At 33.4% G+C, this 12,936-nt stretch overlaps 1 protein-coding gene across 3 annotated transcripts in view; it reads left to right on the top strand.

Moving 5' to 3' along the window:
* The window catches only part of SLC49A4 (solute carrier family 49 member 4), a 78,870-nt gene that overhangs the window by 28,847 nt on the left and 37,087 nt on the right, over nucleotides 1-12,936 (top strand). For all 3 annotated transcript variants that reach the window (XR_010384232.1, XM_010981530.3, XM_064494615.1), the window contains exons 4-5: nucleotides 3,890-4,019; nucleotides 9,515-9,623. Coding sequence is in view for 2 of the 3 variants with exons in the window: in XM_010981530.3 (XP_010979832.3) it covers nucleotides 3,890-4,019; nucleotides 9,515-9,623 (239 nt within the window). In the remaining variant the exon portion in view is untranslated. The remainder of the gene's footprint in view (nucleotides 1-3,889; nucleotides 4,020-9,514; nucleotides 9,624-12,936) is intronic.

Below are 12,936 nucleotides of genomic sequence, written 5' to 3'. Positions count from 1 at the left end.
ATGAGAGAGTTAGCCAGATACAGGGGGCAGAAGGAGAATATCCTAGAGAGAGAGAGAACCATGGAGGAGAAACCCAGTAAGGGGGAGAGCCTGCCACATTCAAGCAGCTGAAACCCCAGAGTGGCTTATGTCAGGTGAGAGTGGAGACAGATGAAGCTGGAGAGATAAGCCAGGCCATACAAGCCTACTGAGCAGGGCTGAAGGGTTTGAAGGTCACCATATTGTTGACAAAGGGCACACTCTGAAAAATTTTATACCAGAGAGTTATATGATGGGATTTGCATTTCAAAATATGATTTGGAGGGAATAAAAGTGAAATTAGAGGTGATGACAGTAAGTAAAGCATTTAATCCTCCTGTAGACAGCTCACTCCTTTTAAAGAAAAACGTTGAAATGTAACAATGAGTAAGTAAATAAAACTGAAAGCAGGTAAAACATAAATTTAAGCTTTATTTTGGTTATATCCTTCTTTTTATTGAAAGCTTAAGCAATCACCGTGTCTTTTAAATGACTGGATTTTAGGCACTACTGGGCTTGTATTAACGCTCTACATCCTCTGGCTTATGGTTCCCATGCAGTCAAGCAGAAACCCCTGCTCAGAGCTTCCAGCTATTGCTTCAGTGCTTTCATGTTTTCCAATTTGCCTCCCTGAAATAATGTCCCATGACCCTTCATTCCATTGAAAATATTTTGCTTAGAATAGTGACCTTAAAAATTAATGACTCTTAAACTAAACTATTCCAGACAAAGACATCATAAGTAAACTACAGACCTATATCTTATGAATATAGACCCACAAGTCTTGAACAAAATACCAGCAAACCAAATCCACCGACATAAAAAGGATTATACACCATCACCAAATGGGATTTATTTCTGAAATGCAACTTGGTTTAACATTCAAAATTCAACTAAGGTAATATGCTGTAACAGTAGGATGAAGGAGAAAAACTATGTGATCATCTTAATAGATGAAAAAAAGCATTTGACAAATCCAGCACCGTTTCAAGATAAAAACACTCAGCAAATTAAAAATAGAGAGGAGCTCCCTCAACCTAATAAAGTGTGTTTATGAAAAATCCATAGATAAGGTCATATTTAATGGTCAAAGACTGAAAGCATTCCCCCCGAGATCAGGAACAAGACGAGATGTTTACTTTTGCTATGTCTACTTAACATGGTGCTGAAGGTTCTAACCAGGGTCACCAAGCAAGAAAAAGAAGTAAAAGGCGTCTAGATCAGAAAGAAGTAAAGCTATCTCTGTTGAAAATGGCATGATCTTGAATATAGAAAATCCTCTGTAAGCTATATAAAAAAACTGTTAGATCTAAAAAAACAGGTTCAGCAAAAATGAACAAGCTCCTAAAAAAGCAAGTTTTAAGATGCAAGGTTAATATATAAAAATCAACTGTGTTTTTATGTATTTGTAATGAATAACCCAAATATATAGGAAAACAATTCATTTACAATGGGCTCAAAAAGAATAAAATATTTAGGAATAAATTTAACAAAATAAGTGTAAAACTTGCACTCTGGAGACTATAAAACACTACTGAAAGAAATGAAAGAAGACCTAAAGAAATGGAAAGACATTACTGTTCATGTGTTGGAAGTTTTAATACTGTGAAGACAGTAATACTCCCCAAATTTATCTATAAATTCAGTGCAATCCCAATTAATATTCAGCTGCCTTTGTTACAGAAATTGACAAGATGATCCTAAAATTTACATGGAGATGCAGGGGACTCAGAATAGCCAAAACAACCTTGAAAAGGAACAAAGTTGAAGGACTCACAATTCCCAGTTTCAAAACTTTCTACAAAGCTACACTGATCAAGACAGCATGATACTGGCCTAAGGTTAGACATAAATCAATGGAACAGAAGTGAGATTCCAAAAAATAAACCATTACATTTATAGCCAATTGACTTTTCACAACAGTGCCAAGACAATTTGATGGGGAAAGAGTGGTCTTTTCAACAAATGGTATTGGAATAACTGGATATCCATATGCAAAACAATCAGTTTGAACCCCTTCCTTACACCAGACATAAAAGTTAACTCAAAACAAATCATATTTTTAAGAATGACACAAATGAACTTATTAAAAAAAAGAAGCAGACTTACAGACATAGAAAACAAACTTATGGTTACCAAAGAGGAAATGGGGAATAGAGGGATAAACTGGGAGTTTGGGATTTGCAGATACATAATATTGTATATAAAATAGATAAACAACAAGGTCCTACTTCATAGCACAGGGAAGTATATTCAATACCTTGTAATAACCTACAATGAAAAAGAATATGAAAAGAAATATGTATATATGTATAACTGAATCACTATGCTGTACACCAGAAATTAACACAACGTTATAAACCGATTATACATCAATTTTTAAAAATAAACATCATTCCAAAAAAAAGATCATAAACCTAAATGTGAGAACTAAAACTATAAACTCTTAGAAGAAAATATAGGAGTGAATCTTCATGACATTGGGCTAGGTGAAGCCTTTTTATAAAGGACACCAAGGGCACAAATGGCAAAAGGAAAAATAGAAAAACTGAGATTGAAACTAGATTAATGGTTGCCTACGGCTGGAAGATTGTAGGGTAATGGATACAGTTTCTTTGGGGGATGGTGAAAAAGTTCTAAAATTGTAGCGATGGCTGCAAAATTCTATGAATATACAAAAACCATCAAATTATGCAGTGTAAATCTGTGAATTATGTTTCATGAATTGTATCTCAATGAAGTTGTTTACAAAAATGCCAGTAGAAAGATGGGAAAGAATATGAACAAGGCAATCACAGAAGGTAAAATATAAATGGCCAGTGAGTATATGGAAGATACTCATTCATTGTTACTCATAATTTTAAAAACTATAAATTAAAACAATTTGTTAGCTTTTTGTTGCTCCTCAGATTGACAAAGAATAAAGGCACTATTTGTGGTTAAGTGTCTTATAGAAATATCATACCTTTTGATAAGAATATAGCCCTATAGTTAGAATTATCCTACTGAAAGGACCTCTAGAAATCACTTAATCCATTCCCTTTATTGACCCAGAAGCAGTAAGGGATTCATTCAATTTATAAGTTAATTAATGGCAAGGACAGATCTATACTCCAAGGCTTCCTGACTTTTCTACCAGAGTCATACTTTCCACTAAATTGGGCACAGTTAAAAGCTGGGACTTCATGTGCCGGAACTCTGGAGGGAATGATCAGGACTCTAGGAAACTTCCCTTCTGTTAATGGTGTTAAACTAAGATTGTTCGGATGTTTATTTTACTTCTGATTGTTTAATGGCCTACGTTAGCTAGTCTTGGGTTTGTTAAATTTTGCTCTCTATTTCTTGGTTTCTTTTTTCTTGGATGCTTTCCTGTTCTGTTCAAATTTCCCATATAGCCTATGAATTGAGTCTGTCCATGCATCAGAATATCCTATCATTGATCAAACCTTCTCCTATCCTATTCTTACCAATTTTCTCAATCACATTCTTTATTTCTGAGGACCATGCTTATTAGACAATCATCCTAGACCTGTTTAAAGATCTCTCTTACAGATAGTACTGTTGATTTTTGTTTTCTCCATAGAGTAACATTTGTTTACTGCCTATCTTTTTGTCTATGCGGTGTACTACCATACTTATTTACTTCTAGTAGGACTTCTTACCTATGACCTACTAAAAGTTGTATCTTTATGTATGGATCTTTCTCACAAGACTGAGCTATTTTGGCTAGGCATGTATTATATTTTGATCGTATATCCAGAGCTTTGTTGAGGCTCAACAAATATTTTTTAGATAAATAAATACTTGAAATATTGAACTTTTTGTGTTATCTGATTAACATTTTACTTTTTTGTTTTGTTTTCTTTTTCAGAATTTGGAGTTGTCTGCTTACTGTTTTCTGCAACTCTAGCTTATTTCCCAACTCGGCCTCCTCTTCCTCCCAGTGTTGCTGCAGCTAGCCAGCGGCTGAGTTATCGGCGGAGCTTTTGTAGATTACTAAGGTAAATGTACTTAGAATCACTGAGTGGTTTTGACTAGTAGTTCAAGATAATTCCACGTTTATCTAAGGTAATTTAAGATAGTAATTTTTCAACAACCTATTAATCAGGTTGTAAATAGTAGATAAAAATACTGATTAAATATTTTAGAGGAATTTCCTACCAGAAAGCTATCTTTAAAAATTGCCAAAAGCAAAACTTCTATAATTTTGCTTTTTCTATATACCACTTACACTGTTATTTACCTAATATTTAAAAAATCAAATATTTTAGTTAAATAATTTTCTTTTATAAGGAAACATCACCTAGTAGGATCTGTGAAATCATGGGTTTTATGTGTTTATTGTATTTTTCCTAATATATGCATTATTTTTAGTCAATATATAGTTCCTAATACACATTAAAATAAGCAAGTGCTAGTCAGTACAAAATGAATAAAATAAATAACATTATTTACATATCACCTAAAATCATCTTGAACCTCCAAAGGGATCATACTTTGAGGAACTTAATATTTGTTTTACTTTATTTTATTGGTATAACTTAAATGTAATTAGATTGAATTCTACCCTTGAAAGCTCAAATGCCCCAGTACTGAATTTGATTCTTTGAATATATAGACCATCACTGGTGATTATGATTTGTAATTGGGCCACTAGAAGTTGCCTTTTGAATTTTTTCCCCACTTAGTTGAGATGAGTTTTTATTGATTGATCAACAACTCTCCCTTGTCCATTCTTTCTTTTCTAGTCTTCCTCTCCCACCAGATGGTAAGCTCCTTTTGGCAAGAACTATCTTTGTATCCTCTATATTAATAATGTCCATTAGGTATTCTATAGTAAGCTATAATGAAAAATAATATGAAAAGGAATATATGTATGTTAATATATATGACAAACATTATGCTATATACCAGAAATTGACAACATTGTAAACTGACTATACTTCAATAAAAAAAGTGTCCATTAGGTATATAATTAGAGCCACATGTATACTTTTAAATTTTCTAGTAGCCTTATTTTAAAAAGTGGAAAGAAACTTTAATAGCATATTTTATTTAACTCAGTGTATCTAAAATATTATTTTAACATGCAATCAATATTCAAAATTATTAATGAGATACTTTATAGTCTTTTATTCATACAAAATCTTTGAAATCCACTATGTATTTTACACTTACAGGACATCTCAATTTAGATGCTAAATTTGCGTTAGAAATACTTGGTCTGCATTTAAATTTCATTAGACTTACTATTAAAAAAGTTTTCATTGAGCAGTGTCTCCCATATTGCAGTATTTATCCAAAGTTAAAAATAAATACTTGCGTTTTTTTCAAATTTTGAATCAACACATCTTTTATACTATTTGAAAGGTGTTATATTCTACAGGCAATTGTTTGGACCTTAATTGGAGACCTTTCGCTTCTGTAGAATACATTAAAATTTTTTTCTCTTCATAATTTTAAGCAAAATTTCCATAGCTAAAGTAACAATTTCTTTTACCATCTCTCCATCTAAAAATGTCTTTTTGCATATGCAGGAATTCAAACTATTTTATAGCTGACCAAAATTATAAGCTCAGATCTGTAAAAAATTGTTTTAAAATGTTTGTTGGACATTTAATTTAGATTTCAGTCAACTAATTTTCTTGATTCTTTTTTGACTTTAGGAGGAAACTTCTTATAAAATTCACCGTGTATTTGTTAAATATGTCCTTTAATATTATCCACTTATTTTTCCTAAAACTCTTTTTACACAACAGACATCAATTTTACTCTGCTGTAATAAGTTGCATTTATCATTCATAATGAAATTTGTGACATACTTCGTCTATTTTCTTTCTGCATAAAATATTCATAAGCAAATTACAATGTTGTATCAGTGTGTAAAAAAAAAAAAAAGAACCGAGTTAGTTCATTGACACCAAGAAGATCAGTGGTGGGTTATAATACTAGAAACAGCAACATAGGCTACCCTGTGCACACGACAGTCCTGTCTTACCCAGTGCAGCTGTTAAAGTGAAATATAGTTCTGCCAAAAAAATTAAGTTGTGTTTAATGGAAAAATTCTTTTCACTCTTTCTACTTTTAAATTGGGTTTAAATTAATTAAAATGAAATAAAATTTAAAATTAATTCTTCACTTGCACTAGCCACATTTCAAGTGCTTACATTTGACTGGTGGCTGCCATGTTAGCATTGCTGTGTAACATTGTTTTTCACACTTTGGTTTTTAGCCATCCAATTTAATAGGTTGACTGCCTTTTTTTTTTTTTTTTAAGAAAATAGAATGGAATAAAATAGAATAGAAAATATTATTGCATGATATGTAGTAATGATACATATTTTTTGTGAGACTTTTGTTTTAGTATATATGTACTGAGTATTAGTAAGTCACTAAGTAAATATTTATTTCTTATTCTGGTATACAGTAAAAAGTTTTTGAAAACCACATCTCCGCAGCACCTAGTAAATTGCCTTCCACATAATAGGCAAAGAAATATTAATTCAATTGAATTGTGATCAGTGACACACATTTATAAGATGAGAGTTAAAATGATAGTTTTTTTTTTAAGTGCTGTTTTAAGTTTTTCTTCCATGTAAAGTAAGAGGTTAGAGAGTAGTAGGTAAGGCTAGAGAGGTAGGTTAAGGTCAGATTATGCCATAGTAATAATTTTGGACTATTCTGTGGGAAATGAGGGGGTCACTGGAAGTTTTTTAAATAAGGAGTTATGTAAAGATTCTTCTGACAAGGAAAAAACAACTTAAAATGATCACTCTGACCACTATATACCCTGTGATTACTCTACAGTCAAGATCTTTATTCTCTGTTTAAACTGCAGAGTGTAAGATCTTTCTTCTATATTAAAAACCCTTTGCACCAAAGCCTAACATTCCTTTGTCTCTTCCCATGTCCTTTAATCTGCAGGATTGCCTGCTTCCACTTTGGGCTCTCCAGGGGAGTTCTTTGGGCCTGCCGTGTTCCATTCCCCTGACCTACCTGTGTAGTCTTCTCTGGTTCCTCACAGAGCTTCTGATATCATTACTTCTTGGATTAATCAGAATAACTCCTCCTCTAAATTCTAATTCCATTGTCTGCGTAGAAAGAAATCAATGGTTATGCTCTAAAGTTTCGACCACAGTTACTTATTTACTATCCATATGATTCCCATCTCTTAATATGCATTTAACCTGTGTAACCTAATGTAAACATTTCTCTCCCTTTATACATCAGTTTAATGTTTGAAGACGGTGGTGGTGGTTTTTGCCTTTTAGACTTCATGAGTGGAGAGCTGAGTTGAACATGTTCCTTACTTCAGGACACTTGAGCACATTTATTCATTTACTTACTCACTCATTCTTTTTATTTCCCACTCCCGCTCCCTTCCCTCTACCCAGGCCACCTTTCAAGTGCACTTAATGTATATCTCTTTGTCTCTGTGCCTTTGCAATCTGTGTGTTGTTTTGTATGTACCTATGTTTAATTTATCTAAAGAGTGGCACATTATGTATCTCGTTCTGTTTGACTTTTTTCATTAAACACTATGTGGTTTTTTTTTTTATGACTTTTCATTTTGGAAATACAAAGGTAGAATAGTTATAACCTTCATATCCCCATATCCCAATATCAACAATTACCAATTTATGGCCAGTATTGTTTTATTTCTGCTCTACCTCCTTCTCCCCTTCCTGTATCATGAAGCAAATCCTAGATGATAAATCATTCATCCATAAATATTTCAATATGTATAATATATGTTAAAAAGACAGAGACTCTTTTCAACATAAATATGGTACTATTATCACACTAAAAACTTTTAGTTTGCTATTATCAAATCAGCATTTAAATTTCCAATTGTCTCATAAGTGTCATAAATGTCTTTTTTAACAATTTGTTTGAATCAGGATCCAGATTGGGTCACTGCATTGCAATTGACTCAAATGCCTTTAAATCTGTAGCTCTAGATTTTGTTGATTGTCTCTTTGTTGAGTAGTTTGCCAAGTTCCTCTGCCATTTGTATTTCCTATAAACTGTTAGCAGGAGCAACATCTGATTCAGGTTTGGGTTTCAGCTTTATAAGGCCGCTTCATGGGGGATGCTGCCTTCTCTCAGGAGGCACGTGATATTTGGACAGCTCTCATTTTGTGATATTAGGGCTCTGTTTTCAAGATATATCCCTGTGCCTGGGTACACCTAGTTCTTTGTACTACGTGGTATGAAACCATTACATTTTATCTACCGACTCCCATTTTGTACCCAGATTGCCTCCAACATGCTGTCACCACAAATACCACTGCAGTGACATCCTAATACACCGTACACCTAAGAATTCTGTGGAAAGCAGACCCTGCAACAGTATTGCTGGGTCATATTTTTAAACTTAATCTGCCAAGTATTGTCAAATTGTTCTAGAAAATGCCTGCACTTTCCTATACTTCCATTAGCAGTGCCCATTTCCCCATATATTTACCAAACTTGGCATTATCCACCTTTGTAATTTTTACCAGTCTAACAGGTATACACAAATCTATATCTTTTGCTTAATTTTTATTTTCTGGTTTTTAATAAGTTTGGACTCTCATGCAGTTGTTTGCTGTTTAGGTTTCATCTGCTGTAAATTCCTCTTCATAGTTTCTGCCCATTTCTCAGTGGTAGTTGCTATCTTATTCTTAATGATTTACATATTCTAGATAAAAGTTCCTTGTTGATTTGAAAAATTTCAAATATCTATTCCCATTCTGTTATCTGTCTACTAATTTTGCCAGTGAATTCCTCACTTATTAACTTTCTGCTTTTTTCTTTCACATTTAGGTTTTCAACCCACCGAGAATCTACCTTAGTGTATAGTGTTAACCAGTGATGCACGTGGTTTTTTTCCTCTTTAAAATGAACTAGCACCATTCACTAAACAATCACTAGCCCTTTGATTTTAGTAGTGTCACCTCCATTGTAACTTGAGTTTCTGTGTCTTACCTCTATTTTCCTTCATTGTTCTCTTCATTCTTGAGCCAATATTATACTATCTCTATTACTCTGGGCGTGCAGTTTGTCTTAATAGCTGATGGGACAAGGGCCTCCTTTTTCACATTTTTTAAGGGTGAGTTAGCTTTCCAAGGACTTTTATTTTCCCATATGAATTTTAGAGCAAATTTCTTGAGTTTCTAAAAAAAATTCAACTGGAATTTTAATTGTGATTGCATTGAATTATAGATTAATTGGGAGTGACCTGATAGCATGGACTCTGTCTCCATTTATTTAAGTCATCTTCTGTGCCTAAATTAGATTAAAAGTTGCTTTTTTTTTTTTTTTAAACTTCCCACCCGCAGAGGTCTTGGGACCTCCTGGTTTATTTCTAGATACCTTATACTTCAAAAAAATTTTTAAAGCTATTGTGAATGGTATCTAATATTTATTACATCTTTAAATTAAACTTTACTTTGAGATAATTACAGATTCACAGGCAGTTGTAATAATGTTTTCTTTTATTTCTCTTTTACAGCAATTTGAGATTTTTGATGATTGCTTTAGCATATGCCATACCACTTGGCGTGTTTGCTGGCTGGTCTGGAGTTCTGGACTTAATTTTAACACCAGTGCATGTCAGCCAAGTAAGCATTTTATTTCTTTATATGTTATAGGTATTTTTAGTTCTCTAAAATTATAAATATCATCTACTTGTTCTTACATTTAGCTTCAAGGCCTGCTGGGTAAAGCATTATCCTGTATCATGTTGCAAAAGTAAGATCCTTATGAAATAGTTATAAAGAATATTGTTTTTCCTCCTAGATTTTGATAACAACTATGAATTCCACATTTATTGGGGTATTATTAATGATGTCAATAAACAGAAAAATAAAGAAGGAAATTCTTAGAATTCTTGATTCTTGCTTTATAAAGATTAAAATCCCATTGTCAAATATATGGCTATTCTGTCTAATTCCTTGCTTTCTCTCCAGTCTCAGTATCATTTCTTTAAAAATAACTTCATCTCTATGTTTAATGACATCCATTCCTTCTCCTTGCTTCCAAATAGCATGGTAGAAAGGGTAGAGAGATTTGGAAGGTCAAATGGAAGAAATCCAGCCACTGATGTGACATTCCATTGTATGAATAAACAACTATTTACTCATTTTGCTTTTGATGAACATTTGGAAGGTCTGTATTTGAGTTGTCATAAACAGTGCTGTACGGATCTTCTTACACATATTTCATGGTGCACCTGTGTATATATTTCTTTTGGATATTTATTTGGAAATGGAATTGTTGGTTATAGATTATGCCTGCTTTGATAGATGATGCCAGACTTTCCCAAAGTGGGTTGTATCAGTTGATGGTCCTACCAGCAGTATCTGAAATTTCTTATTGTTGCACCTCATTAACAACACTTGGCAGTCTTAGTCTTTTTACATTTAGACATGCTGATGACTGTGCAGTTGTGTGCTACTGTAGTTGATTTCTATGACATCTTTTTAAGTGTTACTGGGTATTTGAATATCCTTTTTTGTGACATACCTGTTAAAATCTCTTGCCCACTACTGGGCCACCTTTTGTTACTGATTTGTAAAGAAGAGAGCTCTGCAAAAGGGGGCTCCCCAGAAGGCTGTGTGGGGTCCCCAGCAAATCTTGGCTGAGGAATGGTCTGTACATGTAAAGGGCAAACTTACCAGGACTGTTGTGGAGTTGAAAGCAGAGCAAATATAATAGAGGGCAAGCAGCACTGGACCCTTGGAGTTCTGGCCCAGCAAGAATGACAAGACCTCATTAACATTTTATTAACATCTTGGGCTTCTGCTGGGACATCAGAAAGGACAAACTTTAGAATCAAGGACCATACGCTAGATAGAGTAAGGACTATTCTACTTAGACCCACCATAAACAAAGCCTAAAACTAACCCCTGACAAAAATCTGCAGAGGAGGCAATTTGGAGATTGAGTCCTGCCAGGTGAGAGGAGCTTGGGAAACACTAGTTTCTACTAATCTACCCTAATAGAGCACAAAATCAAACCTACACAAGTTCAAGGTGATCAGCCATTAACTGAATGGCCTACTAACACGAAGATCAACCATTTCAGATTGTTTTTGTTTTTTAAAATTAGACATGCAAAGAAACAGGAAAATGTGGTTCATATTTAAAATAAAAACAAACAAAAAACAGTGGTCAATAGAAACCCACTGGAGATAGCCTAGGTACTGGATCTGGCAGACAGAGACCGTAATGCAAGAGCAGAGAAATCTTCGCTTGCTTCAGGTTCATAAGTGTATTCCCCTGTGTTATCTTGCAGAACTCTGTTGTCCAGTACAGTAGCCCCCAGCCACATGTGGCTTTTTAATTTGAAGTTTAAATTAGTTGAAATGAAATTAAAATTTAAAATTCACTTCCATCGTGGCCCTGGCCCCTTTTCAAGTGCTCAGGAGCTACTTGGAGCTTGTGGGTACCATACTGGACAGTGTGGATCGAGAACATTTCCATCATCATAGGAGGTGCTGTTGAGCAGTGCTGTTCTAGAAACTATTGTTATTCCTGTCACATTTAAACCTTGAGTTGAATTTTGTGCTTATTATAAGGTAGGGGTTAAGTTTCCTTTTTGCCGTAGTTATCCATTACCTAATACTAATTTTCGAAAAGATCATCTTTTTCTGCATTGCTCTCTAGTGTCATCTGTGTCGTAATGAAGTGCCTTTATGTGCATGGATGTTTCTGAATTTTTTCCCTCTAGTCTACTTATCTATTTTTGTGCCAATACCAAATTGTCTTAAGTATTCTAGTGTTATAGTAAGTTTTTATATCTGGTAGAATAAATACTCCCCTTTATTGAGATTTTGATAGAATTTTTTGAATCTATAGGTCAGTTTGAGAATTAACTTTTTTATAATAGTGAGTCTTCCAAACCATAATCATTCTATCTCTCTTCATTTACTGAGGTCCTAATGTCTCTCTGAATCTCTTTTCTGCAAAAATGCCTTCTGTATATGTTAGATTTATTCCCAGGTGTTGGATACTTTTTGATGCTTGGTAATCATATAGTTACCAAGTTGTAATTGGTAGCTTTTAAAATCTTATTTTCTGTCAGCTGGCATGTAGAAGTATAGTTAGTTTTCGCAAGTGAATGAAATACAGCTGATCTTGTATCCAGCAGTCTTGTTAAACTCTCACTTCCTTTTTAATTTATTCGTAGATACTTGGGCCTCTTTGCATACATACTCATTATTAGCTATGACTAATGACAAATAGATGGAGAAAAATACATTTAATAAAATCCAACATTGAGATGATCATATGGTTTTTCTCTTTTAACCTATTAATGTGGTAAATTATACTTATTGATTAGTAAATGTTAAACTACCTTGCATTCCTGTACTAAGTTCATTTTGTCAGTGATTTATCACACTTTTTATATATCACTGAATTCAGCTTGCTTATATTTTGTTTAGGATATTTTACAGTTATGTTTATAAATGAGATTAGACTATAATTTTCCTATCTTGTCCTACCATTTCAATTTTAGTATTTTTGTTAGTCTCAAAAAACAAGTGTTTCCTCTTTTTCTATTCTAGGAAGAGTTTATGTAAGTTTGGTGGTTTGGGGCTTTTGTTTTTCCCTAAGTATTTGGTAGAATTCACTGGTGAAGCAATTTAGTTTTCTTTGTGGAAAGTTTTTGAGTATAGATTCAGTGTCTTCAATAGTTGTAAAATTATTCAGATTTCCCACTTATTCTTGTGTCAGTTTTGAGAAGTTGTACCTTTCTAGAATTTGTCCATTTCATCTCACTTTTCAAATTTATGGCAATAAGTTCTTCATAGTATCATTCTATGATTTTATTAGGTCTCTGAGGTAAGTGATTGTATTATTTCAGATACTGATTTTTCTGTATCTTCTCTCTCATTTTTTCCTTGAATAATTTCACCAGTAGCTATTTTTT

Source organism: Camelus dromedarius, chromosome 2 (genome assembly GCF_036321535.1).
Source record: "Camelus dromedarius isolate mCamDro1 chromosome 2, mCamDro1.pat, whole genome shotgun sequence".
NCBI lineage: Eukaryota > Metazoa > Chordata > Mammalia > Artiodactyla > Camelidae > Camelus > Camelus dromedarius.
The sequence above is the reverse complement of the archived record's forward strand: the minus strand, read 5'-3'. Positions and strand labels throughout refer to the sequence as shown.